Source organism: Meriones unguiculatus, chromosome 1, assembly GCF_030254825.1.
Source record: "Meriones unguiculatus strain TT.TT164.6M chromosome 1, Bangor_MerUng_6.1, whole genome shotgun sequence".
Lineage (NCBI taxonomy): Eukaryota > Metazoa > Chordata > Mammalia > Rodentia > Muridae > Meriones > Meriones unguiculatus.
The window spans coordinates 73,289,274-73,312,929 of NC_083349.1; the positions used below are offsets into that span (position 1 = coordinate 73,289,274).

At 43.0% G+C, this 23,656-nt stretch overlaps 2 protein-coding genes across 6 annotated transcripts in view; one reads left to right on the forward strand and one right to left on the reverse strand.

The window, feature by feature from the left end:
- The window catches only part of Slc18a2 (solute carrier family 18 member A2), a 31,114-nt gene extending 23,465 nt beyond the window's left edge, over positions 1-7,649 (forward strand). For all 5 annotated transcript variants that reach the window (XM_060391756.1, XM_060391757.1, XM_060391758.1 and 2 more), the window contains 4 exons: positions 708-771; positions 2,227-2,346; positions 2,480-2,613; positions 6,310-7,649. In XM_060391756.1, coding sequence (XP_060247739.1) covers positions 708-771; positions 2,227-2,346; positions 2,480-2,613; positions 6,310-6,414 — 423 coding nt within the window. In that variant the 3' untranslated portion in view covers positions 6,415-7,649. The remainder of the gene's footprint in view (positions 1-707; positions 772-2,226; positions 2,347-2,479; positions 2,614-6,309) is intronic.
- Positions 7,650-9,664: 2,015 nt separating this feature from the next.
- The window catches only part of Pdzd8 (PDZ domain containing 8), a 63,459-nt gene continuing 49,467 nt past the window's right edge, over positions 9,665-23,656 (reverse strand). Inside the window, exons 4-5 of the mRNA XM_021643403.2 lie at positions 17,352-17,514; positions 9,665-14,238 (exon numbers count right to left, since the gene is read on the reverse strand). Of these exons, the coding sequence (XP_021499078.1) occupies positions 12,038-14,238; positions 17,352-17,514 (2,364 nt within the window). The 3' untranslated portion in view covers positions 9,665-12,037. The remainder of the gene's footprint in view (positions 14,239-17,351; positions 17,515-23,656) is intronic.

Consider the following 23,656-nt stretch of genomic DNA (forward strand, 5'->3'; position numbering starts at 1 on the left):
TGTTTTTATTATGTCCTCCACTTTATTCCAGTTTTTAAAGGTCAGTTTAAATATTTGTGGGCATGTTATTTAACTTTAGTCCAGATGTTTTTAAAGATGTTTTATTATGTAGTTTACCAAGTTACTTTCCCCATTATAATCTTATTTTTTAAAGATTTTTTTCTCAAGTTCTCATTATGTAACCCAGGCTGGCCTAAAGGTCATGACAATTCTCTTTGTCTATTCTTGTAAGCACTGAGATTTCCAGGCCTGAACCACTGAACACTGCAGTGTCTTAAATACTCTATGACAGCTATCCTGAGCATAGCAAGATGCTACAGCAGAGTAAATGCTTTCCAGTGTCCAGTATCTCCTCAGATACAGCTGTCTCCTCTGTGTCAAAGCATCTCTTAGGGGGGCATGCAATTAAGTCTTCACAGTGGTCAGAATTTAAATTTTGGGCTTTGACATATGTTTATTGACTGGTTGCCCTAGAGGCTGAACCCGTGTCATGTATGGTGGGCAAGCACTTGCCGAGGGACAACACCCTCAGTTTAGGCTTTGCCGTTTAAAGATTAAGATGACAGCCCTCTCCCCCTTCGTTTCTCGGCTTCCATATCTTTCAAAAGGGACCAGGTCTATTTGGCCAGGATAAAACATATTCTTAGACTTTTCCCAAGATGATTAGCGTCAGTATTTTTTTATTTTTGTATATTAATTTCTTACAGATTCCTTTTGCAAAAAATATCTATGGACTCATCGCTCCCAACTTTGGAGTTGGTTTTGCAATTGGTAAGTCACACGGGCCTCAGGCCTCAGTTTGGAACTGCCTTGTCTCTAGTGGAGACTCTCTTCTTGAGGAGTGCGGACACTATAGACAGGGGCGGAGCGGCACTGGAGTGCCATGTGCGGAGCTCAGGACCAACCCACAGTCAGGTCCGGAAGACGCTTGCTGCAAGGCAGGGGCTGCTGGCAGAAGCAAACTGATGCTTAACCGCCACGCTCCAGCAGAGCACACGCTTCCTCATATGCAGCACACGTGACTGGGCTCACACCTGAGCCAGACCTCCCAGATGAGGCTGGGCATGAACTTCCCATGTGGGCTTTTTTTTTTTTTAATGAGGCTTCATAAAGAAAATGCAGGCTGCTGAGGTACCATGTTGTGTGCTGCAGGGATTTTCACAAAGGAAAATAAAACATCAGAGAAAGTCTAGACAAAACAGTATGCTTTCGTTTCTCACTTAAACTGATAGAGCATGATAAAAGCAAAGGCCAAGTGTGTTACACCATAGTGTCAGGAATTTGGTCTTTTAGTGGCAAAAGCACAGAGAACGAATGGGATATTTTCTCATCCTCCAGAGGAGGGTAGGGGCCCCGGCATCTTGTCTCCAGTGCCAGTCCTGTTGTAGTCTGTTCTTCACATTCTGCGTTCGCTCTCTCTGCAGAAGGCTGCACACACACAGCAGATAATCAGCAAATACTGAAAAAAACGAGCTCTGTTTCTCTCAGCCACCTGCTGCTGTGTGCCAGCCCCTCAGCACGTGTTCACAGGCCTGTCTACCAGTCGCCACAAACCCACTTTCAAATCACCCCATTTAGACAGGGGAGCAGTGGCCAGAAGTTAGGCATGCTCACGCACATTTAGCTAGGATTTGCACTCAGATTCCGAACACACATGCTCTTCTGATTCTGTCGCTTCCTGGTCAGATCACAGCTTGTCTGGGTTGTTGGCTTTAGCCAGCTAATGAGCCAAGCTCTTCAGGTTATAGTTTTCTGAGCAGGAACAGACTCTCGCACCCTCCTTTGAATTCTAAACCTCCAGCCCTCCCAGGCACTTTTCTGCATGGTAACTTTCATGGAGTAAGGCCTGATGTTGGGGGTAGGTGGGAAAGAGGTTATGTGCCAACAGGCAAGTAATCGAGAAAACAGTGCACTGGGAAGGCATGAGCTAGCAGGCCAGGTCCCAGTCCCCGTGTTCTGGAGAACAGTGGCTGAGCTGCCAGAGGCCTGGGTCTTTCCCCAGAGATGGCCTATTACAAGAGATGACAAGGTGAGAGCGGGTGGCCTCACAAGTACTCAAAACCCTGAATTCCAGTCCTCCCTGAACCGCTCTGCTGACTATTCTCAGAGAGGTGTGCTGTCAGGAGTCTGTCAGGGCGAGCAAGAGTCGACGGCTCAGGGAGAGAGCTGGCCCGCAGCCTGCTTCTGGCTTCCACGGCTTTCCCACGCGCTGATCTCTGTCCGCAGGGATGGTGGACTCCTCCATGATGCCTATCATGGGCTACCTGGTCGACCTGCGGCACGTGTCCGTCTACGGAAGCGTATATGCCATTGCAGACGTGGCCTTTTGCATGGGGTATGCTATCGGTAAGGATGCTGGCTTTCAGGACCACCTCTACATTACTGCAGGACAGAGAAAACCTCCTAGAAACACAGTAATCTTTACATTTTCTAGCAATAAGACATTTGGAGAAAGTGCTAATTTTCTGTTTCCCCTAAGGTCCCTCTGCTGGCGGTGCCATTGCAAAAGCAATTGGCTTTCCTTGGCTCATGACAATTATCGGGATAATTGACATTGCTTTTGCCCCACTCTGCTTTTTTCTTCGAAGTCCACCTGCTAAGGAAGAAAAGATGGTAAGAAAGCCTTTTTTGATCACTTTATAGCTGCCTGGATAGTTTCTGCACAGTCAATTCTAAAATATTTTCTGATTTCCAATAGAAACCTCCAAACAGAAGCAATCAGAATTCCTTCAGTCACTAATAAGACAGTAATTTCTTTTACTCTTGTTACTTTCACGGCCATTTTTTTAAGCCTCATGTTCATGGATTTGAAGAATAAAATTATTTTTGCATTATATAACTCAATCAAGCATAACCCTGGGATAATTCAATCTAATTATCCATGGTTCTGGAAAGTTCTCCTGCCTTCTATCCTTACATCATTCAGTGATAGTTGGTGTCTATAGACATAAGATTCTGAGAATGTTTTTAGAGGTTTTTGTGAAAGGTGACCATTTTACACCCTTGGCACACATGTGAGTACAGAAAACTATTTCTTATCCTCACGACTAGAGAAATACAGTCAGAGGCAAGCTCTGAAAAAGAGAGCCCTTTTTTTCTGAAGAAGTTCATACTGTTGGCTGTAAATCTGAAGTGAGAGATGAACGATTCCTGTGCCCTAAGGTGTTTACCCAGCAACAGAGTGCTGCGGCTCACGGTCTGTCCCCAGCACCCACACAGATGTCAGACAGGCGTGGAAGGCAGGGACAGCGGGATCCTGGAGAAAGCTAGCCAGCTATGCTATCCAAACTGGTCAGCTCTGGGTTCAAATGACCCTTCCTCACTATACAGAGAGGCATGAAGACGCCTGATGGCAACCTCTGGCCTTTACATGTGCACACACATACATGCATACATGTGAAAGTTTACACACATGTGCAGGTACACCACCCCCATCACACACAGAATACTTTTAAAAAGGACTCTTGTTCTTAGGCGTCATGGGCTGGGTAAAGATGAGGTAGCTAGTGACAGACAAACACGCATTAGGTGTACATTACAGTCTGTGTGTAGACTTTTCTGGGCACTTACATAGTGGATTCCTAGGCTTTCTTCTAGTTGTGTTAAAAAGAAACTTTTCTGCTAGGTTGCATGCCTTCATGCATCTGAGACTGCAGCCTACATTCTAAGTGTATTTACTCTTCCACCAGCACAGCCCCGAATTCTTGTTTCTTCTTCATTTTACGGCCACACTGTGCAGGTAATGGGAGCGAGGTAGTTAATAGACTGGCTGTGACTTAGGGCCAGTTCCTCCTGTGTGCAGAGTGCACAAATTCCCTTACTGTACCATGAGACAATGGGCACTTGTCCTTCATGCACTGGCCTTAGCTGCTCAGTGCTGCTGCCTCTCTTTTCATGGCACTTTCAGACTTACTAGTAAAACCGCCCAGGAAAGCTCTGGGGAGGAGAGCCGAAGCTGGGCTGCAGAAGCCAGGGAACTGATGGAAGGAAGCTACCTGAACCGCACAGGCTGTCAACTGTACTGAATCCTCATCACTTATGTCTTCGTGACAGAATAATCAGAACGAACTCTGTAGTACAGGGCTGTGTGTGCATGCTTGATTGCTGTCCACCTTGTTGCTGGCCTAGACTCTCCAAGTCAGGGCATCTGGCTGGCCAGCAAGCCTGCCTGCCTGCCTGTTTCACTCTGCAGGTGTAGCGGTAGCACACCCTCATGCCTGTTTTCAAATGTGGCTCCTAGGGACTAAACTCGGCTCATCATGCTCTAAAGGCAGCAGTTTTCTTTACCCATTAAGCAGCCTCCTTGATCGCAGTGCAGCTTAGGGTTTTGCTATTTAGCTCTGGCTGGTTTAGAACTGTGTAGACCGGGCTGGCCTCAAATTGAGAAAGACACAGCTTCCTTGGTCTCCTGCGTAACAGAAGCGAAATGGTGACTGTGACTGTGGCAATGATGGCCACTCTTTTCAATGTGGCCTTGCTGCTGGTGGGCCAGGCATAGGTCACGGCTTAGGCCTGGGGCCCTGGCTTTGGTGGTGATTCTCAATCAGTGTCCTATCGCCTCCTAAGAAGACATGGGCAGCTGTGTTGGGTTAGTGTTCTACCTGCTGCCCTCCAGAATCTAGGACTTGCTTATTAAAACCCGTCTTCTGAAACTCCTCCCATTTTTCAGGGTTCCCCTAAGCTCCATCTCCTCTGCAGACTTTTGCTCACCTTTAACCTTAAGAGTCCTCCCTCTGTGGCCCTGGAGGACCTGACTGTAGCTTTGGAGTTAAGGTGCTGGTATAAGACCTTCGGAGTAAGGTCATAATCATAGTAAGTGCCCAAGAAATCCATGTCAGCTGATGGTGGCTGTAGTCTTACATTAATGTAAGGCAGTGTCTGTGGAGGCTTTTGATAGCACCGTAACTGAAGGTAGGAACCTGGGAGTTCCTTTTTAACCTGCTCCACCCTTCCCTCTGCCATCTCCACAGCGACCTCTGGGCACATTTCCCTAAGGATTACTAATCTTGGGAGATTACCTTTAGCTACCAATGGCTAACCTTTGTGGACCAGAAGGGTAGCTGTAACGTTTGCTGCCTCAGTTACCAAACCCTTTCAGCACGACTATCCACTGAATCAGCATGCAGCAGGGCTGGAAGCCGAATTTAAAGCTGGCGGCTTGAGAGACAGCTTGCCTCGGGTCACTGAAGCCCTTAATCTCGTGTCACACAGCAGATGATCTGAGACTCTCTTGGGAAATGATGAACGGGTTGAGCACTGAGTGGGGTTTCATCTGCAGAACAAGAACTGAGAATGGTAACTAACAGACATCAAGATAGACTGCCACAGGCAGGTTCAGAACATTCTCTCAGCTCGGATTTGCAGACTCCACAGGGAAGAAAAATCTTAGGGAAATGTTTCCTATGAAGGAAGGAGACTGCCCAGACACACCTGATTCATTTGGCTTGCACACTGCCTCCCACTGCACTTCTCATGCCATGGAAGCTTTAGAAGTAGAATCTGTCCTGGGGCTGTCTGGGCTTCCTCCTCTGCACCATTATGGCTGCACTGTTGCTCTCTGCACTTGCCAGTTCTGGCTCCGTAGACTTAACCAGTATGAATCCAAAATAACCAAAACCCAATTATCTGTACTAATCTGTAGTTTTTTTTATCATCCCCTAGCTACACTATGCATTTACACTGTTATACTGTAAGTGATCTAAAGCTGATTAGAAATATACATGGGGAAGAAATGTTCTGTGCAAACAGGCTTTTCTACATAAAGGAGCTGATCGGCTGCAGACTTTGGTTGTTAGGGTCTAACTCTTTTGGTCAAGTTTTTTGTTTCCTTGCACGTGTCTGTGGTAGGCCCTCCGGGCCCCTAGAGCTGCTATGCAGATGCTGGGAAATGAACGTGGAAATAACAGAGTGGATTCCGGCTCAGACACTCCTGTATTTCCCAAGAGCTCCCTTCACGCATCTTCATGAAGCACCCCATGTGTCAGTCTATGAAATGCAATTTGGATGCAGTGGGCCCACAGCTCCCAGCCCTTACAGAATTCTGTTAACTGTTCTTAAACCTAATCTACCCATCTTTGAATCATAAGCCTTAACTTCTACCTCCAACAGGTACAGTGGAAACATCCCTGAGATTACTTTACTTCCTGCCTATTGCCGAGTGGGGAATGCCAGGCCTTCAAGGTCAAACCATGGCGCTCGCTCCTAGTGACTGTTAATAGATTACACAGCGTTCAAAACAGTGATCTAGAGCGTGAGCTTAAGCTCATCTCATCCTTACAAGAAGCTAATACAGTTGCATTTTGCTTTCAGGCTATCCTCATGGACCACAACTGCCCCATTAAAACAAAAATGTACACTCAGAATAATGTCCAGTCATATCCCATCGGTGATGATGAAGAATCCGAAAGTGACTGAGACCCTCTAAACCCGCCAAATGCTTAACTGTGTAGAAGTGTTTCCAATGAGATGACTCATGCAGACTGTCTTAGTCACACCATCCATTCCTGGCAAAGAGTAAGAGAACCAAAGGTGATACTTTCTTTCCATGGTTATGATTGACTGCTAACAGCCTTATAAAGAAAAAGCAGCTTTTCTAGGGGTTTGTATAAATAGTGTTGAAAACTTTATTTTACGTATTTGGTTTTATTAAATATTATACAATATATTTTGACGAAATAGGTATACTGTAAATGTATAAATATTTGAACCCAAATCAAATATAATTTTTTAACTTACATTCATGAACACTTGGACAAAAAAATCTTCTATTTTTTTCTGAATACTGGTAATGAGTGTGTAAAGCACACATTATCTGAGGCTCCAACAAGAAACTAGAGTCTGGGAAGCAGTCACTAAGACAGGGTGTTACATGTAACACGGATGGTGTTGTGACGTGTAGCTAGAGTCGATGGATTTGTGTTGAAAGCTAGTCACCTCCACCGCAGAGGACAAGAAACTTTATCAGCCATCTTTCAGACCTACTCACCAACCTTTGCCAGAATTAGCTTTCATTATAACCACCAACCTGGAAAGGGATGGTTGTAAATTTAGTTTTCTGTCCTATCATTGGCAGCAATCATGAAGGCCAAGCAGGCTCTGTAAAAAGTGAACGCTCTGAAAGAGGAAAGAACCCATGTGCTGCACTTTATACACTGTCAAGGTTAAGCATGATATAGCTTTATCAAACCTAGTTTACGTTTTGGACAAGGAAAACAAGAAAAATCTGATTACATCTTGCACCTGCTTGCAGGTCATCCAAGTGTTTTTCTAGCAATTTGTTAATTTTGAGTTGCAGTTATTTTTTAAACTCCTAAAAGTTGTTCATATCAATGTAGAAATGGCTCTTACACAAAGATGAAGGAATGAAATTGTTTGAGTCTGACATGATTGTGCTAAGGGAGAAAACAGGGCGGTCAGGGCCCCTTTCCTTTCTGAAGCAGAAGAAAACCATCAGCAAATGTGTGTCAGTAGATCATCGTGTGTGCTGGGTAGAATAACTTTTCTAGGCACGGCAACACTGCTCTGTTCTCAGTGTGCCAGCTAATACTGTTAGTGAATGCTTTAACTGCTCTGTATGAGATTGCAATCTTCTGGAATGCGTTAATTCTGCAGTTCTGTAATTATAAAAATATACCTGTCAGTTCTGTTAAGCTGAATTGTGTTTGTGTGACCTTGGATGTTAAGAGAACTTTAGGGCAACAACCCCTCAAACCTTATTGGCTACACATTATCTTTAGGAAAGCGACAAATGCTCTTTTGTTTTGTGAAGCTTTCTGTGGGACGTTGGTGATTTGAAGTCTGGTGTGGACAGTCACACAGGTCTACATCTCTGAATGATGGCTGTAGAGGAACTCTAGCGTAGCTGAAAGGAAAAGGCGGGCTTCCCCTGACAGCTGCAGAAGCACCGTGGTTAGAAGGGGCTTCTAGTTTTCCTTGCCCACAATACCATATACAAGAATCGATTTCTATGTCATTTCTGCTTTTGAGGCTTCAGCTTCAGTAAGAACGACCAGCAAAGGCATGTCTGTTCCTGAACTCCAGGGAAAAGATAAAAGAAAAAATTTAAAACTATTTGGAGAGCAGAGAAGTTGTTTCTGAGGGGAATGTAAAGACATTTACATGACTAATATCCCAGGTACACAAGACTGAAAACAGTGTTTAAGAAACACCATGCATGCACCAGAACAAAGAACCTATGGCTCCCTGAATGTTTGAAAGCAGGTGTTTTTGAAAGCAGGTGTTTTTGAAAAGCAGGTGTTTTTGAAAGCAGAGGTGTTTTTGAAAAGCAGAGGTGTTTTTTGTTTGGATGTGGCAATTCAGACACAAAAATCTTAGTGAGGTAGCAATGGACACTCAACCTTCCTTTGACTGCTAAGCATATCTGTCCTGGCTGCACTTTAGCTAGATTCCGTAATAAACTGTCTCCAACACTGTGCTGTGCTTGCCTGTATTCTTCCACAAGCTGTTTCATCACCACTGTTATTGGAATAAAGTACATAGAGATTATTTTGGCTGTAGACACGTAATTAGAAAGCATTCTCTGTTTGCGGGCACCCAGCAAAAGTCACTCCAGGCTTGAGCCGTCCTCCGCCGTACCCACTGTCCCCTTTAAATGAAACGTGTGACTTGATACAGCTTACCAGCGTAAAAAAAAAAGTTGCCCTGGACTTTAACTCAAATGAACTGTTCTAATTCCTGTGAACAGATAATTACCTAAGAGAGCTATAGTATGTAGTTGTTTGACAGAACAGGCTCTAAATGACCTAGAAATAAGAAAGGGGTACACATGCTAGTTTCTAGGATGAGGGTGGCCTGCTGTTTTACTCAGACCTTAAGGAACATTAAGGGATCAAAAAGGATGAAGGTAATCCCCCTTTCCATCATTATTTGCCTTTTGAGGGGGAGGATAAGGAAAACCATCACCTCAATGTAGAAATTAAGATAATACATTTTTTAAAAAATTGAAGTGAATTCAAAATTTTAGGGCCCTTAAAATTTTAAACTCTACTGTCTTATTATTAGAACCAAATATATTCAAAAAGTCTTTAAATTATTTTTAGGTAGACTTTACTCTCAAAGTTTTAGGCTGGTCTTAGAATGAGAAAAAGCATCTACTCAGGAAGTTCTATTATTACTGAATGAAGTTTATACTAAGAATATAGCTCACTGAACATGGTGGCACACGCCTCTAATCCCAGCACTCCAGAAGAGAGGCAGGAGGATCTCTGTTGAATTCTAGGCCAATCTGATCTATATAGTGAGTTTCAGGACAGCCAAATCTACAGAGACAGACTCTGTCTCAAAAAACCAACACAATAAATAAAAAAGAAATATAGCATACTATGATTGCAAAATAATAGGAAAATGTTCATTTTGCTTAGCCAGTCATTCAACATAATACCAATGAAACACATACACTTTAACAGTCTAATTTTTCATCTGAGACAGGTCTCACTCTGAATAGCCTATTTATTAATTTATAGCATTAGAAAAAATCCATATCTGTTTCAAAAGGTAAGGAAGCAACAGTAAAAATCTGAATGCTTTTTCCTATTTGTGTAGTAAAAGCGGATTGTTAGCTTGTCTGCATGGCTGAATTACACCAGGCAACAGTTGCTGGAGAAGAACCCATCACCTTGTTTGCAGATGTCATCAAATGAAGATATTCTTACTTTTCGTGGTAGTCTTTATTATTATTTTAGCTATTGATAACATAGCATGGCCGCGAGATTACATGAGTGATGTAATATAATACAACCTTTTCAACTCAAGCCTTATACTCTGCTCTAGCGTCTTTGGAGCTCCCCCTCCTTCCCTGCTCTAAAGCACAGCTGGGATGCCTCCACTGTCTCTCCCAACAGAAACATACTGCGCTACATTAGAGGTGTATGTTGCAGACGTCAGCAGCAGGACCGTGGAGCTCTCCATGACTGGAGAGACAGACACTGGAAAGCTGGAGCAGAGCCTTAGAGCTAAAGCTGTGTGTTATCCGGCCGCTCTTCAGATGCAGCAGCTGCATGACAGGGCAGGAGAAGACCTCCACACTCTGATCCGTAGACACGCCAGCCACCCCGACACTCCACCTTCAGGGCAGCGACGACAAGTTACTGTGCACAAGATGAACCATGGCTACGCGTCAGGCAGATGTTTCAGACAGAAGACATGAAACAACATTTTAGCCTCTGGGACTTTCTGTGGGAAGTCTATTGTGGTGCTTTTAGGCTGTGAGCATGCTCAAATAAACAGTAAAGGAGTGGAGGGGCTGAGCAGATGTAGCCTTTTCTATAACCTGCCAAAGGTAGGTCTGTGGCCTATTACCGCACTTAATGACAGGAATGAGAGTTAGCTATTGAGTTTAGGACTGGAATAACTTCTACACTCAACAATGTTTTTCCCATGTAAGCGATACCTTTTATTTTTACAGCATGTTACTGTTTAAAGCGCTTTTGCAGTTATGCTCCTGTTTTCCTCACAACAATCCTGTGAGGTAGAGTGAGTACCTTTGGAGATGGGAAGCTGAGGGACCCTTTGTGACCTGCTTATGGCTGCACAGCTCCCTAAAGAGTTAACCTGAAACTCCTGTTGGAGTGTGGGCTCCAGACTGGGCCAGTCTTTTTACTATCATACTATGCATGTTCCTTCAGCCAAAGAACTGTTCCATATAGTTTTAAATTGAGTTGGTTTATGTGTTATCATAGTAGTTACCTGTAATGGGAAAACCACTTTTCTATTCTACAGGTATAACAGGCTGACACTTTTAAGATACATCAGTAGGGTCAAACCCACATCTTTACTCAGCTGTTTTGTTACAGCATCCATCAGATGGGCCCATACCATAGCAAGCCTTCATTTTGACAGAGTGATGGATGCTGTCTACTGTTCCTTTTCTTTACAATGAATGAAGACAGCCTGAACTTCTACAGTATTCAGAATGACCAATATTCCTTTAAGGCCACAGGACACCAGATGATGTAGTACTCATGCTCAGCGTGACTGCCTCCACATCACACACCTACATCGTTTCTTTTCAAACAAAGCCAGTTATCAATGCAGTCATTTTCAGAACAAGTCCTGTGAAATTTTAAGTCTCCTGAACATGCTTTATTTCCTATGGGAGAATCAAGGACGAAAAATCATCATGAGCGTTCCTAACTTCCATTTCAAAGGAAAGCATCGACATCTGAAATACTTTCCAAAATCCTACTGGTTACTGTTCTTCAGTACTGAAATCTTCTTATCCTCTCTACAAAATTCCTGACCAACTAGATTTTGCATTTAATCTCTATTCAATGCAACCTCTTCTAGTTAATTGCTATAATTTTACTATACTTCAACTGCATAAAAGCTTTAAAAATATCACAGAAGCATAAGAAGCAAGCAATATGTGTAAAAAATTAAACTAAATCAGCATAACATATTAAAGCTGTAGGGTCTGCTTTCATTTACATTTGGCAACAACAACATCAATGAAAGCAAAATAAAACAAAAATCCCCCAAACCCCATCTAACAAAAGCCTCAAGCAAGTGCAGCTGACAACCTTAAAATGCAGAAGAAGATTCACACCTGTTCTCCCAGTGATCACTGTTGTCAATTTAGGCATGCAACAAATTCGCTGTTTTAACCGTGATGAAAAATGAGAATGAAAGTATTTCAGGAAATCTAGACAGGACCTTATTTAACACTAATTCAAAAACCAGGAAGAAAGAGAAAAAAAAAAATGACAGCGAGACATCACATATACACAAACACAAAAAGTTAGCTTACATAATTAGAAAAGGTTAAAAATAAATTAATAAAACCCAATTCCCAGTATAAATTAAACAAAACAAAACAAACCAACATAACTATAAGCACAACCTGAAACAACCAATTTGGTGAGCTGGTCATGTTTCTGCTGGAAAACCACCTTTTCATTCTTAAACAAGCAAGCAGCTGTAGAAGCAGGCCAGAATGCGCGAGAGAGAACTGAGCACGGCTGCCCCGTGGCACTCCCAATCCCTCTTGTCCCAGCCATTTGAAGCGTAATTAGCTTGTCGGTTACACAGACTCAGATGGGCCAAACAAGTCATCCGAGATGCTGCTGAAGGGCTGCGAGTCGATCAGCTGGCTGAGCTCACTCTCCAGGTCTTCCTCCGTGTCGTCTGTGTACTTGTTCATCTTCTTCGAATGCTGATCCAGAGACAGGCTTTCTAAGGTCTCAATATCTTCAATGCCCGCTCTGTAGTGGATCATCAGAAGTGTTAGGGCTTGTAGTCTTTCTCCTGATTTAACCAAAGCAGCAGAAACACCCGATTTTTTCCTTGTATCCACTGTTTCTTTCTCTTCTCTAACAAGGGAATTGTTGTGCTCCAGCTCCTGGTCAATCTCATTCTGCAGCTTATCTAGCATGAACTCGAGTTTCTGGATCCTCTCTTCTGTCGGCAAGCCTCTGTACAGGTCACGGCCAATTTCCTTCACTGCAATGAAAACACTGTCGTCCAGCCCGCCCTCCTTCCTCACTAACTTTATCCCTGCACTGGCCCCTCGTTTGGAAGGACTGTTGGGACCACAGACCTCTGTGTCACTGCCCTCATTGTCCGATGTATTGGGTGTGTGTTTGGGTGACGGTTCTACAAGATCTGCTCCTGGTTCAGAAAGGCGAGTTTTGGAGACTTGACGCAAATTCAGTAAACGAGAGCTGGTATTAATAATATGCCTTGTCAAACCTGTTGTTTTATTGACTGACTTGTTCGATTCCATCTCAACACGAGGAGGAAGGCCCAAGAGTGGCTCCTGGCCTTCCAGCCTGAGGTTTTTCAGGGTCCGGTCTATTCGCCTCTCAGTTGCTCCACAAAGAGGTGTCTCAGCTAGACACTTTTCCTGACATTTTTTATGACAAACATAAGCACAGAACATACACTGGGAAGCTGCTTTTGTCCAAACTTTTTTCTTACAGTAATCACACCAAGTTGGATTTTGGAACTGAGTATCTTGGAAACTATGCTTATTTTCTGACAAACTCATCTGTGCCACAAAAGGCTCCTCTTTAGGGAGTGTAGAAACTTCCTCAGCCATATGGAGTTCTCTTTCTTTCTCTACATTAGGAACTATGTGGTGGTCTGGTTCTCCTTCCTTTAAGTATTTGAAATGAATAGTAATGTCACCAAAACAGAATTTGTCATTGAAGCCCTTTTGCATGCTCAGATTTCGTAGAGCAGTCCTAGTGACCGTGGCCTTGGGCGCAGGCGCCTCCAGCCGGAACTGTGAAAGGTACTCCATGTTCGAGGTGGCGAGGCACCCCAAAGCCACCTCCTCAAGTTTTAAGCTAACGTGCCCCAAACAGATGAGGCCTCCTAACTTGAAAGGATCCCTGCACCACAGTGCAATGTTCAGGTACCTGTGGCAGGCTTCTATGTCAAACAAACAGGACGCTCCGGCTCTTGACCACTTTCCCACCTTATTACGATAAAGAACCTCTGACGACTCCCACAGCGGATGGTCATCTGAAGTGTCCTTGGTAGGCCCAGAACTCTCTGTGGGAAGATCCTTCACCATCTCCTGCTTTGCTGAAGACTGCTTGCCGGCCAGCACATCTTCTCCGTGATCCGCGCTCCTCACTGGCTTCTCAGCAGGCTTCTCTGCGGGAGGAGGGGGAAGCAGCACCTTGTCTGGCTTTTCCACAGCATCCGGGTCTGCCTGAGTTGGCGTGTCGGTAGAAGGCAGAGGCACTCTCACTTGTGGTCGTGGTGGCACAGGCGGTTTGAAAGTGGGTCCTGGGGGCTTGGACACATGTCCTGCTTCTGTGGCCTCTGAAGTTTTTAGAGCTGATGGTTTATTTCCTTCTTTGGATGAAAGTTTTTGTGGTGGTGGATGAATTCCTGAAACTAATTTACGATTTAAAACTGGGGATATAGCGCCAAGGGGTTTAATAGAAAGTGTTGATGGCGTGCGTTTGGGGCTGTGACCTAATGGTGGTGCCTCCTCTTTGAACTCTGTTTGTATTCTGACATCACTTGCCAGGTCTTCAAATTCAGAATCAAGGTCTTTATTTTCAGCATCCATTGGCAACCCAGCAACTTCCTCTTCATAACCTGGCTGGCAGGAGCTTGACAAAAAGTTTTCTTCCAGCTGGCCCAAACTGTCTTGCAGCATCGCACCTGGGCTACTCTGACCAACTGGTCTCTGGTAGTACACCAGGACTCGGTCACCGGCCTGCTTCATGAGTTTCAGCACTTGTACTGTTGATGTGATTTTCACACCTGGTATAAGATTTGAAGGGGAAGCATGTAAGTTACCACAATAACACTCACCTGCTGCCATCACCTCATGGCTACTTAATAAAAGGAAACACAATAAGGAAACCTCAAAAAATATTTGACTTAAATTTTGAATCAATCAGTACACGATGCCCTGGAAACAGTCTGCTACCTAAATGATACGAAAACACTGAGCAGCTGCCAGTGCCTATGGCTTCCCATTACCTCCTGACGTAAACAACCTTGTGTCTCAGTTGAACTGTGGAAGTGAGCAGAGTGAGACACACTTAGACAGGCTTACTAATGGATAAACCACACTCTAAATGGTGGAAAGCTGACATTTTATTGAAGGAAGTTCTCAAATAACTCCAGGGCTTAAAAGCAAATAATTCAAATTTAGAAACTAATGTCTGAAATAAATATAGTGAAATACTATACTGCAAGTAACAGACCCTCTCACAGATCCTCTTATTAGCCATAAATGATCAACTTTTTTTCAGAATGAAAAGAATAAGTGGTGGGTAGCTTTAAAGTAAACAAGTCGATTACAATACACTGTCTTGTCCTGACCTTTAGTCAACTTGATGCCTTCCTCTTAAGCCAGTCCTGGAGGCAGCTGACTCCCCTGTTCCCTCAGCTGTCAATCCAACTCCGAGTTCTGCTCCCTTGGTCTCTGGTGCTCTGCTCTTCCTCCTCCTGACCACTGGCCTTACCTATGGTCATAAACACATCTTTCCAGCTCTAACACCCATGCTGCTAGATTTCCGGTTTCAGCTCAAAACCTACTAGCTATAAATGCCAGTGGAAGCTCTCGCTCTTAGCCTAAAAACGTCTACTACTACTATCTAACAACATCATGTCTGAGGAACACTGTAGCTTGACACACACAGATGAAGTGTCATCTAGTGAGCTTTGGCACCCCAATCCCACCTCTCTGTGCTTGGGAAACCTGCCTCAAAGTGCTCTGTGCAGGCGCTCACTATGCCACGGTCACTCAGCTAAGTATGGAATCTGCGTTTTTCTCTCAAACATGCTTAGAGACTTAGAAAACAGGAAAATTAACTCTATTACTAAACATAACATTTTGCCAATCTATTTCTACTACTACCAATCTATTACTAAAGCTTTTGTAAATCCAAATGAATTATAACTCTAACGTATTTAAGAAGCTATTAACAAATGGCAAAGCTGATGACATATTAAAAGAAATGAGTTACTAAGGAATATAGAAGGACTTCGTTTATACAGGGGGAGGGACGCCAGGAAACAGTTTTTCTGTGATACTGGGGAGATGCCCCGGCAGTTAGGAGCTTTTTTGTCGGAGGACGGGGCTCTGTTCCTGGCGTCCACGTGGTGGCTCCCAATCCTCTGCACCTCCTCTCCCAGGAGGGGACGTCCTCTTCTGGCCTCCACAGACACTGAAGGCATTTGGTGCACGGATATACGTGCACATAAATCATGTGTGCTCATTAATAAAAAAATAAACTTTTCCTATTATGATTGACACTTTAACAACAATTGTGAACACATTACTTTTTAATCAATAAAACTTGTTAGTACTTTCATGAGCATTGGCTACCTTGAAAAGGTAACTTTTGCTTTTTTTCTCTATAAAGATTTGTATGGCTTAGACTTATTTATTTTGGGTAATAGGTACTTGCTACTCATGTAATTGAAAACAGAACTTAAAAGGTACATTTAAAAAATAATAACAATAATAATGATTAAATGGCCTGTAGGTAAGACCAAAACAGGTTATGTATCAATGCAAAAACACTGATATTGAACCATGGTTCTGGGTGAAGGAAACCAACTTTTTATATTCATACAGAGAGCTATGTGATGGATGAGGTCTACTCTATGTCCTCCTATGAACGAGGAACAGGAGGCATTCGTGGGGAGCTTGCTAGAAATGCAGATTCTCGCTAGGCAGTGGTGGCGCACACCTGTAATCCCAGGATGTGGGAGACAGGCAGGCAGATCTCTGAGTTCAAGGCCAGCCTGGTCTACAGAGTTGAGTTCCAGGACAGCTGGGGCTATACAGAGAAACCCTGTCTTGGGGGGAAACAAAAGAAACTAACAAAGTGCAGATTCTTAGATGCCACCCCAGTTTTTCTGATCAGAGTGACTTTTGACCACTACCGCTGGGTGACTGTGGTGTGAAAGGTGCTTGTGTACCACCACCAGAGGGATTGCCACAGGAAATGCTAATTTCACTGGTTTCAGGCTGCACAGCCTGATCATTGTCATTATCGTAATGTCAAGATGGATTTGCATCAAAGGCAGAGTTCCTCTAACACAACCACTGACGCCTCCCTCTTTATTAGGTACTGCTCTACCGGATTGTCTTAGCTATGAAAGAACACACCATAGTCTAGCAGGCCCCATGCTCTAGCACAGCCCGCACTCTGGGGTCGGGCACCCTGAAGTGTGAGAAGGCCGGGTGACTTCTGTGCTGTTGGGCGCAGTGCAGTACACCACTGTGTCTATACCCAAGCAAAGAACTCAGCTCAGCTTTCCTTTTTATCATTTACGGCAGTCCAGCGGGCAGGGAGGTATCTATCAGAGATCTGGGTTGGGCCCTGAACGGCAGCACACCGACAAACCACAGGCCTTTCATGTAAGGGGGAGCCTCGGGACAGAATTAGGTCTACCCTCCTCCATCGGAGGCAAGACAGCAGTCTCTCTCTCTCCTGTTCACTGTCCGGCCCTCTATGAGACTGCTGCTGACGTGAGCACATTGGGGTCATGGCGGCAGACGCACAGCAGATGCTCTGCTGACCGGCCCTTAGTTTTATGGTCAGTAATAAACATGAAGAACAAGGTGGGAAGGGAAGACTGTAAGGTGGTTTACGGGTAAAACACATTAGAGACGGGCACATCAGGACGAACTGGCACAGGTTTTATGTTAAGGCATCTTTTGCAATTTTATTTATAACAAAGGTTTTCTGTTATAAAACTAATAGATGCTTCCTTCAGAACTAGGGAGGAGGAGGAGGAGGAGGAGGAGGAGGAGGAGGAGGAGGAGGAGGAGGAGGGGGAGAGAAAACAAGGCCAACCCATTTTGCAGTTTCTCTGTACATATAGGCTACACTGCATGGCGCGTGGGTGATTACCTCCGATGGCAATGAGGCGGTCCCCCCGCTGAAGGTCGGCAAGTGCGGCAGGCGAGTTTGGGGCCACGGTCTCAATGATGACGTGCCCAGCATAGCCATCAGCTGACTGGACAAGACGAAGCGTAAGTCCAACACTCTGTAAATTCCCTTTTATTAATTCAACCTTTGAGAAAGGATTTAAAAAAGAGAAAGAAAGAAAACATTGAGATATCAGTAATACACTTGAGAAAATCCCAGTCAGCCATGACTTTTGAAGCTCTGTGACTATAATTACAGATAGATGAGAAATGGAGCCATTACTGTAACAATATAAATTACTGTGTTCAGATCATGACTTGGAAAGGAGGTAGGCTGCCTGTGCCCAGCGCATGGCCTGACACCCAGTGCATGGAGGCCACACGCACTGGGCAAAGAAGAGCAGGAGACGGCAAGGAGGAGGAGCTTCTGGCTGCTGGTGTGTGTGGGGGTGTTCTTCTTTGTCCATACTGCAGTGGACAGCCCACTTCTGATAAGCACTAACTGGACTCAATGAGTTATTAAAAATGAAGACAGAGGACAGGATGCGGGAGAGAGGATGTGCTGAGGAAGACCTGGGAAAACTGAAGGAGGGAATGGGGGAGAGAATGTCATGAAAACACATGGAATAAAAATATACCAGAAGAGAAGAGAACATGAAGATGAGAGAGAAAAGGAAGTATGAGGGCCACTGGTCCAGGAGGAAGTGAAAGAGAGGATTTGGCTGAAGATGATCAAAATATATACATGTATGAAAGTGCTAAACAATAAATATGAATATTCTAAGAACATCAAATAATGTATTCAAAGTCTTTTTAAAGGAAGCACATATACGGTAAGAAAAAAAAAAAAGAAAGAAAACCACTCCTAATCATATTACCTAGGACTAATGTTAGATTTTGCATTTGCTTATACTTTAATATAAAATTGAAAATTGTGTCAAAACTGAGACATGGTGAATAAAATCATATATTGTGAATGTAACCCTGAATATTGCTTTTCCCAAATTTAGTAGAAATAATCTGTCATCAGATTTTGGAACTTTGGGTTCTGGAACTTCAACTGGACTTCTACTTTCAAGTAACAATGTATCAAAGATATTAAGGGGGTGGAAAGTTGGCTTATGGAAGAACACTGGCTAGAGGACCGGGATTTGACACCCAGCAAACACATGGTCGTGCACAGCTGTCTCAAACCCCAGTTCCAGGAGACCTACTGTCGTCTTCTGGCCTCTGCAGACAATGCACACATGTGGGACACAACCTATGTGCAGGGAAAGCACCTAAACACATAAAATATAATCTTTAACGATATTTAAAGCCAGCGTGATGGTGTGTGCCTGTAATCCCAGCACTCTGGGAAGAAAAGGCAGGTGGCTCTGTGAGTTTGAAGCCAGCCTGGTCCTACAAAGTGAGTCCAAGAGAGCCAGGGCTACACAGAGAAACCCTGTCTCAAAAAGAAAAAGAAATTTAAAAGATAATTGAGAAAAACACTGCATTTGTACTGATGGCATACAGACTTTGTTTCTTGCCATTATTACTGAAACAACACACTACGACAATTATAGGAAGTAACTAGAGAAGAAGTTAAGGTATACAGAGAGGGATAGGTATAGGTTAAATGCAAATATGATGGCATTTAATATGAAGGGACTTGAGCATTGGAGGACTGAGAAGTTAGAAGAACTGATTTGACTGTATCTTTTTTGTAAGGATGTAAAAGGAGTTTGCACGTGTATTTGTACTGAGACTTATCTGATGAATGAGACGCCACTTATCTTATTCAGAGCATTTTGTTAGCTAAATCTGTTACTTGTCATTCAATTTATCCAGAATATATACAGCAGATTAACATCACCTGGGAATTAAAATAACAGTAATATTCAATTTGTTCTCATTCAACTTGCTGATAAAAAAAAAAAAAAGGAAACGAATAGAAGACATGACAGCCCTCCGATGACAATAATTCAAGTGTGCTCAATTAGAAACCAGGGCAGCTGCATTATTCTTTTGCCAACATCGCTCAGTCTTACTTTTAAGAATATATTTCTAAAATCCCTGCTAATATCCAAGCATGGTGTGGCAGCAGGCATGCACAGATAACCTGGGTGGACACTCGGGAGGAAAGGACGGCCTCTGAGAGTGGTCTAACAAGGCATCCCATGAGGGCATGGCACTTGGCTGCACCTTAAAAGCATAAGAAACTGGAATGGACAAGGCTGTCATTTAGGGTTACAGTGACAGCACTGAAGAGACGGCGACAGGGGCACAATGGGAAAATTAGAACTGTCCAGATGATAGCTGACATTATCTGAAACTGCAAACCTCATTACAAGAGCTGGTTTAACCAGAGAAGAGCTGCAGTACTTAATGGACCTCTCAAAGAATTCTATAATTCTGTTTATCTAATACATGATCCTAGAGTACACATCTTTCTTTCAAAAAATATATATATATACAAAGTCTATTTAAGCATGTTTCTGAAACATTACTTTGTAGGTTTTGTTTGTTTGTTTTTTTAAGAAAAAAAAAAAATAGGGGCTGGAAAGATGGCTCAGAGGTAAGAGCACTGGCTGTCCTTCCAAAGGTCCTGAGTTCAACTCCTAGCAACCACATGGTGGTTCATAACCATCTATAATGCTATATGGTGCCCTCTGCTGGTGTGCAGGGAGAACACTGTATAAAAAGAAAGAAAAAGAACAATATTAAATGCTCACTATATGCCCATCGTAGAGACTAATGTTTTCCAATCCTCCTGCCGAGGTATTCATCCTGCATGGTTGTGGGAGACACAGAAAAGCCTGTCACATAACAATTCCACTGACTTGCCTTGATGGATGGTCTAGGGAAACTAACTCATCCGAGATGGGCCAGCACTCCCCCTGCATCAGTTTAGAAGTCGATTAGACCAACACCAGAATGCTCCTTGAAGATTCATTGTTTTGGATTTTTTTTTAATGATAGGATCTAAGCATTGCTTTTTATTAATTTCTCAGAATTATAATGTATTAAAAAAGTAATAGTGCGATAAGTTTAATTCAAGTCGCTTCTAACTGACACATTTCCTGTTTATCTTAAACCCGTATGCTAGGGGTGTAGAGAATGAATACAGACAAAAACATGTTTCTCTTTATGATCTGCACTAATGGAGTTTGTAGGTTCACCAATTATGGTTGTGACTTTTAAAGGTAGTGGGTGATTAAAAGAAAAAATAGATCTTCCAGCAGGCATGTTGCTTACTATTTGGATAGACAGCAGCAGTTAGTTATAGCTTGGTGGCAATCAAGCTCTGTAATCATAAATAAACTGAACTGACAACTGGTATTCAGGAAAATCCGTTTGCCTGCCAAGTATATAAACATTTCCCTTGCAAACAGTTAAATTTATGCAGTAGAAAAGTTCTGGTTAAAGCACACCCTTACTGCACCTTACTGTACTCCTTCACTGTGTGTGTGTGTGAGGAGAGATTCTCAAGGAGACTCTGCTCTGTGTACCACTGGATCCTGGGATCAAACTTGGGTTGTCAGGTTTTAGTCAGAGTCATCTTGTCAGCCCTAGTCTCAGAAATCTTGACCTCTCAATTATAACTCAGAGCTTGGAAATAAATATTTAATATACTAATGAAAACTTGTCTGAGTCCCTGATATCCAGAATTAAATTGCCCATAGAAGGTCCAAAGACCTATTACAGTTTAACCTAGTCATAAATTTTATGAAGTAAAACTGCAGAAGTAAATTTTTATGTCTTTGTTTCAGTGATGACAATAGTCTTTCCCTCTTCCCCGCTTCTCTCTCTCTCTCTCTCTCTCTCTCTCTCTCTCTCTCTCCACATATCATGCTCATATGCCATGGTGCTTAAATGAGTAGATCTGTATAGGAAAACAATGAATTATAAATTAAATTCTTTCACATGGACTATACAAGTAAACATTCTCCTTACCAGAATGATGTATGAGGTTTACCTTTTTAGCTGTTAACTTCCAATAAATAGCTGAAAACCCAATGAAATTTGCTTATTCTCCCAAGCCCCAATAGTTATGGCATATTGAAAAATAATTTGAAGGACAATTATGTTAGCTTGGATACTTTTGAACTCAACTGGATTTGAATTCTGGTTCTACATATTGGTTTTATCAAATTTGGAGTGTAATTTTACCCTATAAGACTTACTTGGTTCTTTGTTCCTTTCCTTTCTCTCCTTCTTTTCTTTCTTTTTTGAGACAGGGTCTCACTCTACAGCTCTGGCTGTCCTAAAACTCATGTAAACCCAGTTGGCCTCAAACTCACAGAGATCTAGCTGCTTCCGACTCCAGTGTTGGACTAAATGAATACACAGTCACATCTGGCTTGTGGGATTTATTTATAAAGAAAATGTATTAGTTCATAGGTATTAAAAAGTTCCTGATGCAGAATAGTTGTGAAGAGAGGTTTGCTTAGGTGCTGTAGAAGTCCTGTGGTCTGGCACAGACCGCCCTCGCAAGGACCGTGTAATAAGTGGCCTCGCTAACTACGGAGGGGCGTGTGTAAGAGAAGGAGCACGCAGTGTTCCAGGGAGCCGCAGGGGCTTGGCTGGGAGTTTCAGGGGTCCTAGGGCAGATATTTTAATTTTCTGAAAATAGCTGTATGACCAAGGACTTTCCCCAAGGCCTCACTGTCTTTTAAAGGTTCTGTCATCTTCTGTGTTACCAAACTGGGGACAAGCTTCTGACACATTAACCTTTAGGAAAAACAAGCAATACCCAAGTCCCAGTGAAGAGTCTCCTATCTCAGCACATGGGTTGTTGTCATGACTCAATGAAACACGGCACAAATGTCAAACATAAATCAGGTACCTCCAGAATCTTTCTTCAGAAAGACTTTCTGTTGGAGGAAGAACAAATAAGCCCTCTCAAAACAGAACACTAGCTTGGCCATCAGAAAACTTAGCATCTAAAGCCCCTGGATGGTGAATGAGAACTGCATCCTTCAGTTACAAAGAGACAGCAAAGACACAGAAACACATGGAAAACAGAAACTCCATTATATAAATACAAATGACCTAAGAGATCTAAGGAATAAAAAAAATGCTCTTCTGCTTAGGTTCAAAAGGCTGTTAAAATAATTCCATCTGAATAATCAGTACATTTAAGGTTTCTTTTAAAATTTGATTAAAGCCTTTATTAATGCTTTGATTTGAAACAGATTCAGATTTTATATAACCATTCTAGTGAAATAAGCTAAGAAACGTAGGCAAAGGCTGACGTTGTTATGGAAACATTAGCATGGAATACTGATCTCAAAGAGAAACTATGCTTAATCTGAGTCACCATATCAACCTTCACCTTTATGTCTAACACTAGTCTTCTGCAAAGTGATTCAGATATTACAAAGTCTGTGGGGGAGCCTTGGGGAAAGATATCTTTTAATATACTTTTCTAAAAAACAAACAAAAACAAAACAAAACAAAACACCTTTCTATCTTGAAATAACTTCAGGAATAACAGAAAAGTTATACAAAATATTCCTATTTATCTAGAGTCGTATTTCCTGACTAGCATTTCACATTTGCTTTTCTCTTACATATTTTTTTCCCGAATCACTTGAAAATAAGGCATAGACATGATTCTGCTTTTCACTAGCAACCTAAGTGTTCCCTAACAAGGACATGCTCTCAGATAAGCTACCCTCCTTATAATAAACTGCTTATTTTAGGGCCATCGCTTGGCTTTGTCGTCTTAGGTTTTATTTTATGAATAGTGTGCCTGCGTGTGTGTATATGTACCATGTGCATGTCTGATGCCCTCAGATACCATAGGGTGTCTTGTACCTACACCTGGACATCTGGAACTGAAGTTAGGGATAGCCTAAGCCACCATACAGTCACCAGGTGCTGGGAGCTGACCCCAGATTCTCCCCAAAAAGTAGCAGGTTTTCTTACCCACTGAGCCATCTTTTCAGCCCTTGCTCTCTCATCTCCAAAACAGACACAAAGCACTATTTTCTCTCATGGCCCCAGAATTCTTTTTCTTGCCCTTCTTAAGGGCAATTCTTATTACAGGAAGAATTTGAAGACATGGGTCAAGGGGCTTGGGCAGACCTGACTCCTCTTCTCTAGTGATGGAAGAGTGAATGGAAGGATGTGGGAGTGAACACAGGCCCACTGGATGCCATCTGTGGAGGTGATGTAATAGGTGGAAGACTATTCCCCGAAAAAGCTGCATCCACAATACCCACCTCACAGACTGCTTGCTTGAGCCTGACTGACTAGAGCATAACTACGGAGAGATGGAATGTTGCAGATCCAGAGCCAAAA